Source organism: Lycorma delicatula, chromosome 10, assembly GCF_047948215.1.
Source record: "Lycorma delicatula isolate Av1 chromosome 10, ASM4794821v1, whole genome shotgun sequence".
NCBI classification, from domain to species: Eukaryota; Metazoa; Arthropoda; class Insecta; order Hemiptera; family Fulgoridae; genus Lycorma; species Lycorma delicatula.
The window spans coordinates 31140098-31160304 of record NC_134464.1 but is presented as its reverse complement, the minus strand read 5'-3'; the positions used below and the strand labels follow the sequence as shown (position 1 = coordinate 31160304).

General features: G+C 26.3%; 1 protein-coding gene across 2 annotated transcripts in view; it reads left to right on the top strand.

Moving 5' to 3' along the window:
- Window positions 1-10502, top strand: part of LOC142331205 (interference hedgehog-like) — a 354772-nt gene extending 344270 nt beyond the window's left edge. The window contains exons 15-17 of one of the 2 annotated variants that reach the window (XM_075376940.1): window positions 1029-1226; window positions 6820-6998; window positions 10237-10502. In XM_075376940.1, coding sequence (XP_075233055.1) covers window positions 1029-1226; window positions 6820-6998; window positions 10237-10380 — 521 coding nt within the window. In that variant the 3' untranslated portion in view covers window positions 10381-10502. The remainder of the gene's footprint in view (window positions 1-1028; window positions 1227-6819; window positions 6999-10236) is intronic. The other variant, XM_075376941.1, reaches the window with a different exon arrangement.
- Window positions 10503-20207: the final 9705 nt, after the last annotated feature.

The following is a 20207-nucleotide window of genomic DNA, read 5'->3' as shown; positions in this document are numbered from 1 at the left end:
ATGAATAAATAGTAGAGAGAAACTATTATGCTAATATGCAGAATAACTTAATGAATGATTGTGAGCAACACAGGAACTTAGGAGGACTACACTCATTCCAAATTGAGTAACAAATGTTCATGCATATGAACTAGGATGATTATGGTCAACCACTTCTCCTGATGAAAACAATACAGATGAAAATCATACTTTTTAGCCTCAACATATTATAATCAGCTGTTTTAGCTGGTATCTGGCTTTGTTTGTCCTAGAGTAAAAACGGGTGTAACTTTTCACTATGTGGCAAAGAACACGTGACATTTTCTTATAGAAGAACTTCATAGAACCCCTATCTTTATCTCAAAACTTTAATAACCAGTATGACTTTTACATAAATTAAAGTATTCCTAAAAATTCATTTTTAAGTCACTTTTATTTTCTGTCTATTGACTAGTTGCAGTTCTTCAAGAATTTTAAGTAAAGTGTAATAAAAAAGAAAACACTGATCGTGTGCTTTACTTTATATATTGACCATATCTACTAAAAAATTATAAGTTTGTTTTTGTAGTCGTATAAAATTCATTTAGAACTTTAAAGATGTAAGCATGAGAAAGGTAGTCTTTTTTATTTTAATTTTTTAAAAAAATTAATGTGATTTTAGTTAATTAAAAATGGTTAAATTCTCTTCCCGTGCACTTTACCACAATATATCAAACCATAATGTACAAGTATCTGAGTATCATAAAACATAACTAAAGATGTTTGTTTTCTTTAAATTTCTAATACATTAAAAATTAATTTTTTCTTTAGGTTTTAGGTTTTAACGTGAATCTACAGTATTAAGGTTAGCTGTTGTAAGGCTGGTCTATTGAAATAAACTATTAATTTGACTTTTTTAATTAATTGGTTAAGAATCAACTAAAAATAAAACATTCTACATTTAAATTATATCTATAAAATATTAATTATATTTTATAAATTATAGAATTTAAACCTTTTTTCTACATTAGTATTCTTTTTAAATATATTTGAATTATTTGTGTTTGTAGAGGAGCCAAATGCTACTGTAGCTCCAGAGCAGGAAAATAATGTTAACGACAATTTGGGAACAACAAACTCAGATAGTGGCAGTGGCCAATTGTATGTAGTATTAGGTGCTGCATTAGCTGGATTAGCACTTTTATTCACTTTAATACTACTTATTTGTCTATGCAATAAGAATCGTTCTAATGGAAATAATGATGCAGGTATTATTGTTATTTTGTACTATATTTTTTTATAAATGTTATTTTATATTAAAAAAAAATGTATTGTTCATCATATTTAATATAGAGTAACAGCAATTAATGTTTTTCTGTAAAATTTTATGGAAGTTAAAATTTATGGTTACATAGGTGATAAGTTATGAGTAATCAAATTATTTACTATTTTTACTTCCTTGTACAAAGTAAAGGAAGTATTGTGATCATGAAAAATTTCGGTTTTCAGATTTCAATGAAAATATCGATTTTGACCCTCCCTGAATCCATTTTGACTAGTTTTGGTAAGATATCTGTACGTATGTATGTAACTTGCATAACTCAAAAACGATTAAGCTGTAGAATGTTGAAATTTTGGATTTAGGACTATTGTAACATCTAGTTGTGCACCTCTCCTTTTGATTCCAATTGACTGAACCAAAAGTGTCCAGAAAGCCCAAAATCCAAAAAATTTGGATTTTGAATTTTTTCTTAAATGCAGTAATAAGCCCTCATTGAGAGCTTTTCAATGATATTTCATAAGTGGTACTTATTTCCACTGGTTCCAGATTTATAGTCAAATAAAATTTTAATTAATGAAATATTTGGACCTTACAAGGGAAAGACACATCGGTTCAAATCAGACTTCATTCCTTTTTGTTTAATTTTTTTTTTTAAATTTAAATATATTGATTTATTAACCTCTGATTGTGAAAAAAGTTTTACAATAAATCCAGTAGTAACAATAAAAAAAAAATATGAAAAAAGATTTTATGTACTATTATTTTTTAAAAATGTCTATATATAATTTAATAGGCGTACAAGAATGTCATGTGGAAGTCAGTTTGGACCATTAGAGAAAAAGAAATGCTACGTATTGCCAAATAATTAAAAAATCATCTAAAAGGATAAAAACCCTAAAAAAGTGCTTGTTAATATAGAATAATTTCTGTTAAAGGAAATTTTGTCTATGAATAACAATTTTGTTGATAATAAGCTTTAACAACGATAATAAAACTTTTCACAGCAGCAAATGTGTTCAAGCTAGAAATCATTCATACAATCCCAGTCCATCGTTGAAAATTTAAAATAATTGATGAATTTATTTACTTTCATTATTATTTATTAATAACACTGTCATTTTTGAACCTAAAAAATGTTAAATTTGAGAGAATGATGATTGTAACAAACACATTAAGGTTTACTTTCTGGTGTCTATTGGCCAGGTAGCTCATAAAGTTGTTTACTTATTGGAAGAAATCGTCTTAATTGGAAAACGATTTCATTTGTCTGATGTAATTGGTACAGTATAACTCCACTAACTCCCCTTAAATCTATCATGTTATTGCATATACCTTACTAGTAAAAAAAAATCTAAAAAAAATAATTATTAGTTGAAAAAAGAAAAAAATGCCAGTGATACATGCTCAATGAAAAAGGGGAAAATACTTTTTTGTGGCATGTTAACTAAAAAGTAACGTAGATAATATGTATTTTCTTTCTTACTGTTTGACTTGCAGATGTTATTTAGTATCCAGTAAGAATTGATATCCAAATATCAAGCTCAAACTTATTCTGTTTACAATTTCCTTTAGTCAGGTAATTGTGATTGTGAAAAATTTGTTTATTCTTGTTGCCGTAGACTAAATTGTTGTCAAAAGTTTAGTTTTATATAAATAAGACATTGATAAGTTAACAGTAAGTATAAATTACTTACTATAAAATATTGAAAAAAAATTTCAAAATTACTCTAATGTACCTGGAGTAGATTGTTCATGTAGTTTGTGTGATGAAAAAAGTAAATCCAGGTATATACCTATTCCCAAGTTATAACTATTTGGTTCATACTGATAACTTCCAGCTTCTCAAATATTTCTGGAGAATTATGAAGGATGAAAATAAACAAAAATTTTAAAACTTATATGAAGAGGTATTTCCATCTAATTACTATAATTTGCTCTTAGATAATAATTCAAAGAATTTTATACATTGTATTATTACTACTGTTATTTTATGTGTAAACATATTCACTGCTCCTTTTTTATTTTGAAGTTGTAGTATTTCTTGTGATATGTATTTGTTAAATTTTTAAACAAATGCATAAATAATATTTTAATTGAGACTCAATTAAAACTTTGTAAATATATAATTCTAAAAACTTATTTAAACAATGGAATTTTTATTATTTCAAAGTAAGCAACTTTGTACTTTTTTAATGAAAAAGCATTGCTGTTTCGATTTTTCTGGTTATGTTGATAATAAGATGTAGTTGAGATAAATATAAGTTTTGTTATGTTTTTCCTTTTACTTCATAAAAATGATTGAAATCCCAGAAATCCTGTGCCAGTATGAAAAAATACTGTTTTCTGCTTTGAGGGTTAAATATCAGGTGTCCAAAACCCTTTTAAAATGACAAAAATTTTTTTTTTTTAGAAAAACTTGTGGCCCCGTAATTAGTAAATTGAGTATGCTTTATCGATTGGTGATAATATCAACTTCCAGTTTCCACCAGAAGTGTGTTATCCAGACCAGGTTCATTTTTTTTTTAGGTAGAACATGTATATTCTGACCATGGATTTGGATTCTATGTTGGAAAATATATAAGTTTTGTTTGAAACATTTTTTATCAAAATGAAATTTTTTACTTCTAAATGACCTTTGAAGTAGACCTCGTGTCAAATCACTATGAAAGTTCTTTCAACTTTGAAAAATGAATTTTTTGATAACGGCAATGATGACTAACCTTAAACCAGATACGTTTTTTCGAACAGTGATATTTTCTGCAAGCGGGTTTTCCAGACTGGAGGTAGATTCTATGGTAAAAATTAAAAAATACAATTGCATTTGAATAAATTATTTTGTCTATTTTATTGCTGTTTTTCATTTTCAAGTTGATAAAACATGATTTCAACATGATTTTCTGAGTGTATCTGTTAAGTTTTAGAAGATTATTTTTCAGGGTTGTTTTTTCACTGAAAACAGTTGCCATATTTGTATTCTAAGGTCAAAAATATGTAGAAAACCGTACATCAGAAATTTTTTCGAGACATTATGAGGTTTTGCAAATTTATTGAAATAAATAGGTTTCGTTGACATGTTAACATGTTCAAACATCTTAAACATGTTCCATTAATATGTTCATACATCTCAACTTCTGGTGACTTCCTACTTTTTCCACTCATCAATATTGTCGTTCTTTATGCAGCCACTTGTGGTTTTATTTTTTACTCTAGCGTTTGGAAGTCATAAATTGGATGATCAAATACTCAACAACTGTTCTTCATGCAAATAGTTATAATAAATAGTTATAATAAAATATAACAGTTATAATAAAAACAAAACCAAAAGTTCAAGGAGATGTATTATAAGTATTTTATGCAAACAATATATTACTTAGATGCCTAAGCTATAGATTTTTTTAAACAGTATCATTCTTGTAATAGTATACTATACAAATTATATCATATGCAGCATATCATAAAAAAAATTTTTGCCTGTTCCAATTATTAATTAAACTTAATTTACAAAATGTATCTTGCATAGATATATTAAACATTAAGCCAAGCAACATTGATAATACTAAAAAGAAAACTATAAAATTAAAAAAAAAATCATGAAAAACATTTTCAGTTACCAATTGATTTTGTTTTGTTTTATAACCTTTAATATTATTGTCTAACATAATATCTTATAGAATTTACTGATAGTATAATGTGCTTACATATTTTAGCTTAAGGGGTGGATAACTAATTTTAATTGTGGTATAATTTAAATATCTAAATTATATACATAGTTCTTACTATCCACGTAGTATTATTTGTTTTTACACATGTATTTAATAAACTCTTAACCTATAATTGTCTTATTGTTAGAACTATTTATCTGTGTGCATTAACAATGTGAAATAACTTTGGTACATTAATAAATCATAAAAATCACTTAAATTCAAAGTTATACAGTATTTACATTATCACCATATCATTAAACGTAAATTCATTGTAAGATGTTACTTCACTAAATTAAATTAATACAGAATTTTTGAGAATAAAATTCTGAGAAGAATATTTAATCGACAAACATACTGGGCAGTGAAGGAAGTACCATGACTTTGAGGTGAATAGATGATATTTGAGCCCAGATATAATTAAAAGTTAAAGATTACGCTGAGTGGGACATGCCGTGTGAATGGGGAACAAAAGAGTAACTGCTAGAAATTTATTTGGAAGATCCAATGGCTCAAGATCTTTGGATAGATTTAGATGATTAATATTAGGTTGGATCTGAGGGAAGTTGAGCATGATTGGGTCAGGTTGGGTAAAGGTAGGGAAAATTAGTGAATCTTTGTTAGTGCGGCTATGATTTTTTGAATTCCTGAGGCCAAGAAGTAAGTTAATATGTATTTAATTAAACAGCATTAAGTTGAGGAAAGTATCTCTGCACCTGTTACACAGAATATAGTTAATAAAATTATAATTAATCTTAATATATAGATTAATATAATTAACTCATTTTAATTTTTATAACTCTTTTCTGTCATTGTATTCTTGAAAACTTTCTTCAGATATTCTAGTGGAATATTTCAAGTGTAGTAGATAACTGAACATGAAGTACCACTGTAAAAAGGATATGAAATTTTACTTTATAAACTTTTTTTACACCTCAAAAGTAAAAGTTAATTGGGGTTAAATTCAAAAAACGAGATGTCCAGATGCCTGTATGAATGGTTCTATTTCTAAATACTAAGTAAGTAGATTCATTAATTGAATGACTCTATCGTCTTTGTTGAGCTATTTATTGTAAATTTCAAATTTTGTAAGTTCACCTATGTAGTACAGGTTATAATAACAATTAGTAATTATTTTTTTCTTTGAAGAATATGAAGCTAATCATTTTTCTAGATATTGTCATCTATACCACAATCTTTTTAACTCCATTAATAATTTGTTGTCCATTTAACATTAATAGATAAATGAAATCATGTCTCATCCACAAAAAATACACAGTTCATGATAAATTATTATTTTCTGGTTAAAAAGTTTGGAAAAGGTTATAATAACTACATGTTTCTCTTAATCGCTTATTGCCAATTACTGAACTCTGGTCAATTTGTAAGTAAAAAGATTGAATATTTTGCTGGACTATTTTGTGTTCATTTAACACTTAATTTGTTTCTGCTCGGTCTGTTTTCTCATAAATTTGGAGAGAGTTTAAAATTTCGAACTTAATTTAGACGTAGAAACTAATGTAAACTCACATTTCATTGTCCTAGTTACCTTTTAAATACCTGTGTTAATGGTGTTATTAAATTATTACTTAAATTAATTGTAATATTACCAGTTTAATTATTTTATATGTAAGCTATGTATGGTAGAAATAAAAAATTTTCTTCAGGTCATCAGATAGGACTTTCTGATAATTATTTCATATATTGTAATGTAAAAATAATGAGAATGTAATGAGAAATGATTACTACTGCCTTTCATTCAGTTGTTTGTGGAAGCAGCATTGTCAAACAATAACCCATTTATTTATATAGAAATGGAAAAAATATGCAAATAATATAAAATTTTGTTTACAGTCTCAATATATTTATTTTTTTCAGATGGTGTAGAAGATTGTGATAAACAAGGTGGCCGTGGAAGAGAACCAGGACTTACAATACAGCAGTTAGAACCAGTCGTTAATATGAACGGTTTTACACACAACGGCAAAATGAATGGGTACGTCCCTCATCCCATCAACATCACCAGCAATCCCCTGGCTGAATCTCAGCAGGATAAGGTATTCCCCCCACCACACACAAAAAACTCATTCATTCATAAATCATCGCTTTTTTCACACCATTCACTATGATATCAGTTTATTCTCTATTCTAATTTGTTAACCTGATTATTTTAGACAATTGTTTTGTCTTATAACTTATTATTCTATGTTCTATATATTATGTAACCATATAAGCTTCGGTACTCTTTAGTGATATTTTTGTTTTAGTTATTTTTTAATCCACTGACTACAAAGATAGATAGGTGAAACTTTTTCTGTCTTGCCCATTTATTACGATTTAGTAACATAAAAAATTATTCTTCTACTTGATTTTTTTAAACCATATAACTACTTTTTGTTTTAAAATTATTAAAAGAAAATAATTTATAAAAAAAAAAGTGTTCATAGTTTAGAAAAGGTTTAATTTATTATGATTGTTACAAGAAAATTATATTATAGTATATGTAATAACATCCTAAATTACATATCAAAATTGGTGACCTTTTATTTTCTTTATTGACTCTGAAAAATCCATTGCGGTTAGCTTTTATGATTGTTCATTATCAAAGAATAGCATAGCCATCTGGTATGTGTGCAATAAATATACTCGCTAAACATTTATTGTACGAACATGATTAGTCATTGGAAAACCAGTAAACTATATTGTTTACTGGTTTTCCAATAATCAAAATTTCAGAATTTGGAGTTTTTGAGAACTCATCTGCCTTCTATGAGAAACCATTTCATTTTGAGAGAAAATTGAGGCTTTTTGGTGTGTCATCTTCTGCCTTCTATGAGAAACCATTTCATTTTGAGAGAAAATTGAGGCTTTTTGGTGTGTCATCTTTTGTAAGAGAATTATTAGTCTTACTTTCTTTTTCCGGAGAAAGAAAGTATGACTAACATCTGAGTGTTATCAAAAGTTTATTATGAACTTTGTAGCATTACTATATTACAGTTGAATACAGTAAAATGGAGGAAGAAATATCCTGTATAGCAAACTTAAAATACAAGTTTTATGTAACTGTTTTAAAAGACTGACAATTTTCTAACAGTTAGTAAGGAGTTACCCACAATTTCCAGACTTGATTTTTCTTTTTTCTAACTTATTTGTGGAGAGTTTTAAATGAAAGTTTTCATTCAGAAAACTTTTATACTTTTGATAAATTGAAATACTTTTGATAAATATTCAGAACTACAATGTCACAATTTTGGAAACAATAACTTACTAGATAAAGTTTCAGTCATTTTGAAAAAAGTGCATTCAAGGATACATTGTCATAAATAGTGGGCACCTTAATTGTTTATTCTAAAAATTGTTTCTAGAATGTATTTAAAGAAAAGCATTAGTTTATAGAATTATAGGTTCTGTTAATAATTAGTTCTTTGATAATATAAGTGTGCGGGCTACATGAAATAGTGTGACTGATGTCATTGTTAGAATCCTGTTAGATAAGTTCCCAACTAGATTTAATAAGTTCATATATTGACCACATCCATTCACTTCATAAGCATTCTCTCATGGGATTTACAGACATGTATGCTTTTCAGCTTACTTGTTATGTTATGTAATAGTATGCATTATTGTATGTACTATTTTATTAAAGCTTCATATTTTTTGATATTTAAAATGTAAGAAACATTTGATCATTACTACTGTTAATTGAATCTTTATACAGGGCAATTCTAAATGATGGTCTCAATTTAGTAATTCTACATTTCCTGAACTATACATTATATCTTACTGATCTACGTAGTAGTTGAGAGAGTAGGTCTGTAAGTTTTGAATAACATTGCTAAGCGCATGTAGCGCCATTACATTCAGTTTTGAGTAAAATGACTATAGTGCAATACAAGGTTTTTTGCGTTCTCCAGTACTATAAATTTCAGTCACCAACTGTAATGCAGCTTGCATTACATCTCCGATTTAAAATTGACCTTCAACAAGGAAGAGCTTATGTCACTGGTTTCACCAGTTTGAACAAATAGGATATTTCTCTAAGTGTAAGAGCATGGGTCGATTGCATGTGGTAGAGAATTCAAGATAGTTTTATACAAAGCTCAAGAAGTCAACCCATAGAACAAGCAGAAAACTTGGAATACCTAAACCATGTCTGGTATGTTTAGAGGCATTCTTTACATTTCAAGCCATACTGCCTACATCTTTTATAGGCTCTTCACAGAGGTGACAAATCAAAGCGGGTTGAATTTTATGATCAAATGCTTAAAAACATGGAGGATGACACTTTTCTTCCACATTTAATTTTTATCGATAGACATTCCATCTCAATGGAACATTCCATCTCAATAGACACTGTTTGCATATGGGGTATACAAGATCCCCATGACACACCGCAACATAAGAGAGACTCCCTCAACGTTATTGTGTTTTGTGCTCTACCGCAAATAAAGGATTATGGAGTATTCTTTTACCACAAGAAAAAGTCACACCAGTTTGTGAACGATGCAATTTACGTACCAGTTGTATCAAAAAATCTGGCCGACCTGTGATCACAACTCTGGTGAACTCAGTAACACAAGATATGCTTCCACATATGTAGGAAGAGTTCAGCTACCACTTAGATGTAATATCATGCTGCCGGAGGGGGCCACATTGAAAATTTATGAATTGCATCTGTAACCATTATTGTGAGTATTATCAGATGTAATTTACTTCACATTTGTCATTAATTAATGACAAAATTAAAAATACAGAGTTATGATGTTGAGTCTATCATTTTGAATTACTCTGTATTTTTCATGGGTAGTATGATTGATCTTGCAATAAATAGAGGAGAAATTAATCCAGATAACTGAAATATATATAAGAAAATGAAAGATTATTAAAACATTTTCATTTTAAGTTAACGTAAAATAATTTGCAATGTAAAAAAAGTTTTAGGTTTTAAATATTTCACTTAAAATTTCCTCTAACTCATTAAATTTTTCTTCTTTGATTTTTTATTGTTCATTGACACATACTTAAAATTTGCCTGAGATTTGTATAAGTTTGATCCATGCACTCATTATCATGAGTGTATCAATTTAATGAAAACATGGAAGTTGCTGTTGCTGAGTTAGAAGGTTCTGAGGTAGATGGTGAAATGGATGTTTCCATTTAAAATATTCAAGGAATTGTGTTTGGTTGTTGACAAACAAACAGGTCAAAAAAGCTAATTTTTTTCAATTATAATTTTATTTTTATCCATTTTTTCAGCTTTTAATTATTCTTTTAAACAATTGTATTTTTTTGCAGAATGTGATGGAAATGTCATATATGACAAATCAAAATAATAATCGCTCATCTGAGGGTGCAAGTGATGAAGAAATTGTTGGTGATACTTGTGAAAAACCAACATGGAGAACTAGAGAAGGAAGAGTTGGTGAAAATTATGTCTAACTTTTTTTTCTTTTAATTTCTGTGTTAATTGTAAAAGTAATCTATTTATTATATATTATACCGTCCTCAAACATCTGTGATCCGACCATGGTGAGTACCATTTTAAGTTAACAAAAAAAAGACTTCACCTCATCGTTGTCATTTTAAGTTTTTTTTTTTTTTTGTTATGTGTATAGTATAAATATAATTAGGTAATTATTTTAAAATAAATAATTTTTTTTAGTACTGTTACGAACTGTATTTATAAATTATAATAAATATGCTATGTAGTTGTATAATTTTATTACATCTTGTAATTAAGTATTTTTAAATATTAACTAATCCTGCCATAAAATTTTAGATTAAGAAATAAATTTCAAAATGTTTTTAATTGTTGTTCATTTTTATAGTAGATTGTTTAAAAATGTAGTTTTACTAGATTCTATTTGTCTCATCTAAAAGTTCTTAAAAGTAGTTCTTCAGTTGTATTAAAATTTTTGTTTCATTTGTTAATATTGAACTAGTGAATTTTAAATTAATATATGATGAACAATTCTAAATGACATAGTAGGTAACAAGAGACTGATTTAATATATTTTGTATGTATATTTTTTTATAGGAGGTTTTTAAATTAGAAAATTAGAAAGTAATAATATTTTACATAAGTTGCCAACGTTACTCAAATATTAACAAACTGGTTTTTTTCTTTGGCTGTTCAGAACAATAAATTAATCTGATAAAACATAGCATGTTCTCAATTTGAATTTCTGATCTGTATATCTCATTAAAAAAAATCCAGTTACTAATCTTTTGTTATAGAAACGGTATTTTAGTTTCTTGAGATACGAAAGATGAAAAACAAGATGTGACTTGCACATGGTAAATATATTTCTTTTGTTAATGCTACATTCATTAAAGAAAATATTTTTTTGTACTCTTCTTTTTTTTTTTTAAATTTGGTAAATTTCCCAATTTACCAGTTTTTAAAAATGTTTTTTCAGCCCCACCTATAACATCAATCTTTTTATCTAATTGGTAGCTGTTGTGAAGGACTAAGTTTAGTAACTGTGTGCTACCAAAGTGTAATTGTGTTACTGCAGTTGCCCTTATTCTTAAAAGGTTCTGATTGTACACAGAGTAATAGCATTATAATCTGAAACAACAGTACTATCAGATTTCATTGGTTCTCAATATTGTTTTTTTTTTTTTTTATTGCTTTTAAAACAATGTTTAAGTAATCATATAAACATGACTACTTATAACACTGACTTTAATAGGATTTGTGACTTTAGTGTATATGTTTTAATATACATAAAGAACCTTCTACAAGAGGTGATTTTATGTAAAGTCAAATTGCTGATCATATGATTTATTTTTTTAAGAATCGTACACATAGCCATAATAATTTATTAATTTTTGGGATTGAACTTTTCAATTCTGGTCAGTGCATTTCAACTGTTCTGTTTTCATACGCATCAATAAAAGCATTAGAAGTTTGTGATTTTTTTTCACAAAAAGGATAGAGTGATTTTTTTATTTATATTCCAAAAGTATGAAGATGTTTTCTTTATTAATTTGTTCCTTATTGGATAACACTGCAGGTTATGATTAAATTTGGATGTGAATCATGGTAAAGCTCTGATGTTTTTGTTAACTGTTCTTAAAGTCTATGACTCATTCGATTTCCTTAATTCTAAATTAAACTTGATGGTGGGTTTTTCAGAATTCTATGGTCCTTGTAGAAACTTGTTTTCTCTGTTTAGAAATGAAAATAAAGTTAAAAAAAATAGAATATTCTGAATTTTAATATCATGCATTTGATTGTTTTGTAATAATAATAAATGCTATCACATTATTACTTGTTTACTAATATCAGTGCTGATACTGTTTCCAAGTTTCTTTTATATCATTAGGTAATCTTAATTTCAAACTATTATGATACCGAGTCTATCCAATAAAAAAAATACAGATACTGTAACATAAGTATATTAGAATATAGTGCCAAAACTGCTACTAATATTTTTATTAATAGCTTTTTTATAGGAATTTTTTTTAGTACAAACCTCCTCAGCTGTATCATATTATTATTAAACTTTCTGATGGGACTTTAATGTTATTTTGAATACCATAATGAATAATTTTTGACAATAGTTATAAGGTTAATTAAGTGCCAGGACAGTAATTTTAAAGTCATACCTTGCCATAGTATTAATATCAAATTGATTTAGAAAAAAAATTATTTATATTTTCTATTTTATATATATATATGCGCTTATATAATTTGTTTAAAAAATAGTGGTTTTTTAAACAGTTTTAATTATGATATATATTACTTATGTTCTGCTATATTGAAGTATTTTATGTTAAATTTAATGACTGTTTTCTCTTAATGTATTATACATAAAATGATCCCTAACTGTTTTTGGATTGATTATTTATCACAAACAAAACTGCAATTAGTGTGTTATTTGTTTAATAAGCAAACTGCGTTAGGATTTATACTATTTTAAAACACACAATTTCAGTTTTACACTGTCATATAATTAAGGAAAAGTAATAAATCTATGCATATAGATTTGGTCTCGATGTTTATTTTAATGAGTTACAGAAGTTGCACAATATTTTATAAACAGATTTTTTATACTTGAAAATTTCTCCTATTTCAGTTTTTTAAGTTTAGGAATGAAGATATTAGGATAGATGGTCTATCAATTGCTAGACTTTTTGTTAAAGATGAACTTTATATTATAGTTGTCTCTTGACATGTATGTACAGTTTTGATTTATGTAACTTCAGTTATGAGAAGCATGTGCAGCTACATTTTTTCAAAATTTGAATTGATCAGATCAGCTATCTGACAATTTGATCTTTGTGCAGTTTTTAACCTCCACAAATTTCTCTTATTACCAAATTAACTAAACCTGGATATTTTAATATGTGACTAGCTTTGTTCCTTTCCAAGACAAATTTTTCTATTTATTTAATACCTTTTAATCATGTGATTAATTTTCTCAATATCCTTGTAAAACACTATATTCAAAAATTTTATTCTTTTTGTTTGTAGATTTCATATTGTCCATATTTCATTACCATAGAAAGTGTTGTATGGTGAGAAAGTGTTAATATAGTACTATTAATAAACAAAAATATTTTAAAGAATTTCTGTCTGTATTTGATATTAGAAGACTTAATTGTTGAAAAAAGATTTCCTGATTTTTTCTGTCAGCTTTTTGTATTATTTCTAATTCATTCATCAAAACTCTGAGTTTAGTTTTTAATTTTAGTGTCTAAATAATAAAAATCTGCTACTTCTGGTATATTATGTTCTCGTTGTAATATTTATTCCTCATCCTCATTTCAGTTAGATTTCATTAACCTTGTTTTTTTTTCTTTGTATCAACTTTATTTTCTCTTCTTGGGTAGCTACACTGCACCAAAATTTCCTTAAATTCCTGTATTACTTCTATATACGAATTAAAAACACCAAGCACAAACCACAATCTTGTCATCCTTCGCTTTTGATTACAGTTTACTTTCTTTAATATTCTTTAATGCGCACTTGATTTTTATTAAGATTGTAAATAACTCTTCTTTCTTAATATTGGCTAAGAGCCAACATTTGTGTTTTCGAGATGTTTCTAGTATTAAAGTAATTTTAAAAAATAGTCATAAATTTCAGATTATATGTTTAAGATGTCTATAAAAACATTATGCAGTTACACTAGGTTCTGTTTCATTACATTCTTTTTATTTATTTACATTTTCATTTTTTTGTTATTTAGTAGGTAGCCTCAGAATAATGCTTCTTCCTCTCAATTGTTTTTAAGGGCACTCCATATTTTTTTACTTTTAGTACACATTTATCTATATCTTTCTCTACGATTATCATTTCCTGCATCTTCTGATGCACACACTATTCTCTCATTCTCTAGATTTGTCCAAAACATATAAAATTTCTGCTTTTAATTGCTCATTTGTTTTATTCCGTTATCCAAGTTTCAGATCCAATAAGCAGTACAAATAAATAGGTTAGTACTTCTTCTTATTTCTGCTTTGTATTTCTTCTTATCCAGGAGTTAGACAGTTTAATGCTCAACCAAACTAGTAACATTTTAACATTAATGACTGACTATATGCAATCTAATTGTCATGCTGTGTTTGTGCTGTAATTAATAATTCAATCCGATCTGTTGATTCAAAGAAGTTCCAAATTACAGTCACTGCCTGATCTCAGGAGTGCAGCTGTTTGTCATAAATCAAGAAAGATGTATTAGATAACTGGATAATTTGAAAATATCATTCGATTCAAGAGTGAATCAATCTCATGGTTCATTTTCCTATCCACTATTATATTGGCTCCTAAATAAATAATTTTTTGCAATTCTTTAAAAGTGACATTTCTTGTAATTTAAATATTTTTTTGAGTTTTTTACCTTCTGATTATTATCATCTCTTGTTTCTTTATAACAATTTTTAAATAGTATATTTTAATAATTTAATTGGTTTATAAAGCTCCCAATATCATGATTCATTACAAAACTCCAATTTATTTACCCCTTGATGTATTAGGAAAAGTAACTTGGTATATAACTTGAAAGGGTATAAAGATATTTGTGTGGAAGATAAAATATCCAATTTCAAGTTTTCTTTCATTATATTTGGCGACTAAAAAAAAGTGTAAAAATGCCTATACTCACTCTTCGAATACTACCTAACAGTATGCCTCGATTACTACATTAAAGTGTATTTATTTAACGAATGCTGCTATTTTCTTGAAATAATGCTATTTATATTATTCATTTGTATATTTGTTTTGAGTACATAGTTTATGTTATAAAAGAAAGACTTAAATTAAAAGTCATGTAGTTTTATTATTTATATAAACTCATGGTTGTGTTAATATAATTTTATTATTTTGTGTGCTAATATACTTTATGTATGTATATATCTTTTTTTGCTACATTAATAAATAATATATGTATTATCTAAAGTATTTGGTTTGTTATTTGAAAGTATCTAATATAATAATAAGTTTGTAAGTGTACTTTTTTTAAGAATAAACAATTCTATATTTTGAAAGTGTTTTTTAGCTTGATTTGACTTAACAATATTTATATGATTTCTGATACTTATTAATATATGTATATTTAATTCAGTTATGCTAAAAGTTAAATAAAGCTATTTGTTTATTTGTGAAAGACTGTTAAAATATTACAAGTTCCTTTTTCTTGATCGTATAAAAACTGAATAAAATGTTATAATAAATATAAATATTTACCTAGTCTTAATCAAAACGAATAAATAATATCTTTATTACCAGTACAGTATATATATATATTTTTAACTTTATTCCGTCGAAGATAATTTTTTTTTTTATGGAACAGTATTGAATGAATTAAATATCCAGTGTATTTTTTAATATTGATAAAATACCTTTTTTTAAGGACTCTGGTTTCATAATGAATTTTAACAGGTTTTATACTTCAACGTATTTGTTAAATGTTTTGAAATTTTTATTTATATCACATTACTTTAAGTACAGATTGTTACTTAAAAATCAAATTAAGTCTGACTTTTTTACCTACATTTACATTCAGATAGTATTAATTTTTTGAGGAAGTCTCTAATGTAGACTGTCAAATCATTTGATCTGAAAATTTTTTATGTTGTAGAAAATAATTGTAGACTTTTTTATGTTTATATTCTCCAACTATCAAATTTTTGTTATTCTTTCTATTATAGATTAATAATTGTTATTTATTATTACAATGTTGCATAAAAATAAAAAAACAGCTACAAATGTTTAAGAAAATATCAGTTTGAGTAAGATTAAAATTTTAATGTTGTGTGTGTTTTTAAATATTTGAAGATGTAAATAATAATTTGTCTAAAAATAAATGAGATTTGAGTTATATTATTTAGTTAAAATTATAACAGTGGTTTTGTAAATTAAACATTTTTTGTTTTGTACAATGAAAAAAAAAATATTCAAAAAATTATCATTAAGAAAAAAAATCACATCAGTACTTTTACTTATGCACTCAGTAAACTCTCTTAATAATTACATAATTTATATTTTATTCATTTTTGTATGAATTTAAATACTCAATGTGAAAATACTTTTTATACTCGTTATTTATCTTTTAAAATTTGTATGAAAACAAATACAGTGATTTTATCGTGTTTGATATGTTTTGAATTAATATATTTTACCTAATTAGAACTTAAATAATCATTTCCATTATTAAGGAAAAAAGTGAATAATAAAGTAATGTATTTTTTTTATAAGATTGAGAAGTTATTGTTATTAAAAATTGATATCAATAATTTGTAATCAATTTTTAGCAGCCTCTTTTCCTAAATTTTTTATATAATCTGTACCAAATTTATTTATTTATTAAATCAGGTCAGTCATAAATACATAAAATGTATAATTCCTACATATTTATCCTGCGGAGATGTATGTTGCTAATCTGTTTATTGATGATTTGCTTTAAGACCTTTGAGATAATCATTCATTTTTACTTTAAAGAATTTCATAAAATTGAAATAAGAAGAGTTACTCTAGAATTGATAAAAAGCCTATTTGAAAAATAGATGATGTGCAATAAAAATAAAAAATACTCGAAGTGAGTCTGCTGCAGTGAACATTGGAGTACCACAGAGTACTGTGTTAGGACCAATGTTATTTATTATGTATATAAATGAAATTTTTAGTATAAACTCAGATGATAATTACATAATTTATTAACTGTGCAGAAAGGAAATCTCATATCTTATTCTTACCGTAATATTTTCCATAGGTTTTGGTTAAAAAAAAAAAAACATTTTTGTAATTCGAGCACCATGTGACTAACCAAGGATTAAGTACAGGAAAAAGTTCTGATTATAATAGTACTTAATGCAGTTTTATTATTCTCTTTTTGAGGCTAAATCTCAATAGTACCTAAAATATATATTAAATATGTTTCCATTGATAAGTTCAAAATCAAGATAAATTTTTGTAATGGTAAATACAATAATTTGTTTTTAAAATATTTTAATAATATAAAATTACACAAATAACTTATTTCGCTACCTGATGTTTAGTATAATTAAGTATTAATAATAAAGTGTAGCTTTATGGATTGATTTTAATACTTTAGTAAATCCATACGTTTACAAAAACTATTTGTTTGTAGTTTTGGTTTTTAAAATTATTCATATCTACCATAAAATGTGGCATATTAGTAAATCCAGTATATAAATTGTTTGAACATTTTTAATGCAAATCAATTAAATTTTTTATACCTCTTTTTGTATTGATGTCAAAGAAATAAGTTTTTTTTAATTTTGTTTTGAATAACAGATTTAAAAAATATATATTTATGGTTATTTTGTGGTAGGTTATACTTGCATTAAATTATAAGCAAGCTGATAGATATACTGTATTATAGAACAAAATTTATTTCTATTTTTTTTTTTTTATACAAAATATTAATTTTCTTATAGTAAAAAAAAAAAAAAAAAAAAAAAAAAAAACTTTGAAAACCCAGCTACAGTCTACACGAATAGTCTATTTTATAAATTTTATTCTAATTTTGTTAATTTTGTTTTTATTAATATAATTAATCAATAATAATCTGTTAAATTGTATGTGTTTATTGTGATGTAAAGTTAATCAAAATTTGTTAGGCAGTTAAATAATCCACTCTCATTAAACACAGGAAAAATTATAACAAATATTTTAATAATATAAAGCCAGTATACAAAGCCAGATTGAAATAAAAAGTATATTTTTTTCTTAAAAGATTGTGCCATTACTCTTGAACTCAGATCATGTGTAACGACTTTTTTAATCTAAAAAACATACCCAAAACAAAAAAACCCTGAATTCGTGAATGAAAAAAATGATTGTGAAAAATAATGATGTTATTTTTAAAGTATATGTCAGGATTTGCTCTCAAAACTATGAAGATTCAGTGGCCACAGCTAAATAAATTTACATTTGAATGTGTTATAGAAAATAGATCTGATAACAGCTATGTTATTAATTCAATCTTTCATTTTATTGTAAGCACTTTACTACACAAATTTCAGTCCATCTAATGTACAAAAGGTTTTAATAACTGTGAACTGGTATGGAGGTTTACGAAATGATGTTTTTTATATTAAGGAATCTAATTCTGCACAGAAAATAATAAAGTGATGAATACTTAATAAAATAAAGCCTTTTGAATATAATTTGTTACCAATTCATCTTTTTTTTTTTTTTACTTGTTACTTTGTAATTGTTGTGTTTGTTTATTGTAGACTTACTTATTGACTATAAAATTATATTCCAACTCCATGTGTAAAAATAATTTCGTTATTCTAATCTCACCAAGTATAATAAATGAGTTAACACCATTTTTAAATCATTCTTTCTTATATTGATTTACTCAAGTTTTATTTATAAATTAAAATTCTAAAGCATTTATTTATGTATGAACTAAACCATTAAATTTAACAAAAAATTATCATATTTGTATTAAAAATAACTAATGTGTGTTACTGTGTCACTGTATCACTGTAGGTGTTGGCTGGTAAACCTTTGCCCTTTTTTTTTTTTTTTTTTTTTTTATTATTTATTTATAGAAGGAAAAATGCTTATAGCTAATCAATTTTTTATTATATCGTTTTTATAGTGATAAATGCTATAATATATTACAGAAAAAAAAACATATGTAAGGAAAACTAAAAACAACAAAATAAAGAGTCCTTAATTTATTTTATTTTTAAATTTAAAAAAATACTCATTTATTTTCATAGCTTACATTATTATATTATCTTCTTTTTACTTAACCCTGGAAAGCTAATGTATTTGAAAATTTTTGTTAAAGCTAACTTACTGTAAAATCTACAAGGGGATTTAAAACAATTATGACATCCGATAAGTTTTTTAAAATAATTTATTTTAATGAACATGACTTGTTAGAATACACCTTGCCAAACATTTTGGTTACAAAAAAATGTTTTAAAGTTCATCAATGTAGTGCAGGTTGCATTTTCTCTGATGTTCCCCGCAGATCAGCTTCCTGTTTTACTGTGTTGTGAACGTAAATGACATATGAGTTCACCAGCATCATGTTTAGCATTCTGTAGAACACACCCAGTGGCCATTGTTTTGACATTTGGCTGTGTGTGATCTGATGATACATTTCGTCCAAGGTGTGTACTGCATGTGCAGTTCCAGTGTAAGTTTCGATGATATGCAGTTTCTTTGAGACATGATAAATCACAAGCTTTTCATGGCAAGTTGATAACAAAACGATGTTTCACTTTATAAGAAATCGTGATTTCCATTCCATCAAAACAAAACATTCTTATCTCAATGTTCCTTCCTCTGGGATTCATAATTTCTAGGAGAATTTCCTATTTGTCCTTTCTAAATGTTCTGACAATTGTCAGTTTGTATGTGGTTCCATCAGTGATGTTTTCAGGGATACCGAGGTAAAGCAGTTATCAAGTTATATTTTTGTTGGAACTGTAACAAGTTACAGACAACTTCTTAACAAAAAACTCTGCTTGAGGCAATCCTTCTGTGTCTAATGTTCTGCCTGAAATAACTATACTGACAACAATTGACAACTGAGACCACCATAAATCAACACAAAAGGCCAACTGGTGAATGGAACTGAGTGGGTGAGTCCATTACCTCCTAGCTAAGGGTATGCAGTGAAATATGATCATCTTGGATTGTAGGTTTTACGATACGTTAGCTTTCTAGGGTTAAAAACAGCATCACATTATGATATTTTTAAAATATGTGTATACTATACGTCTGTATTTTATATACCTGAATATAATTTATAGTAGTTTTATATAGC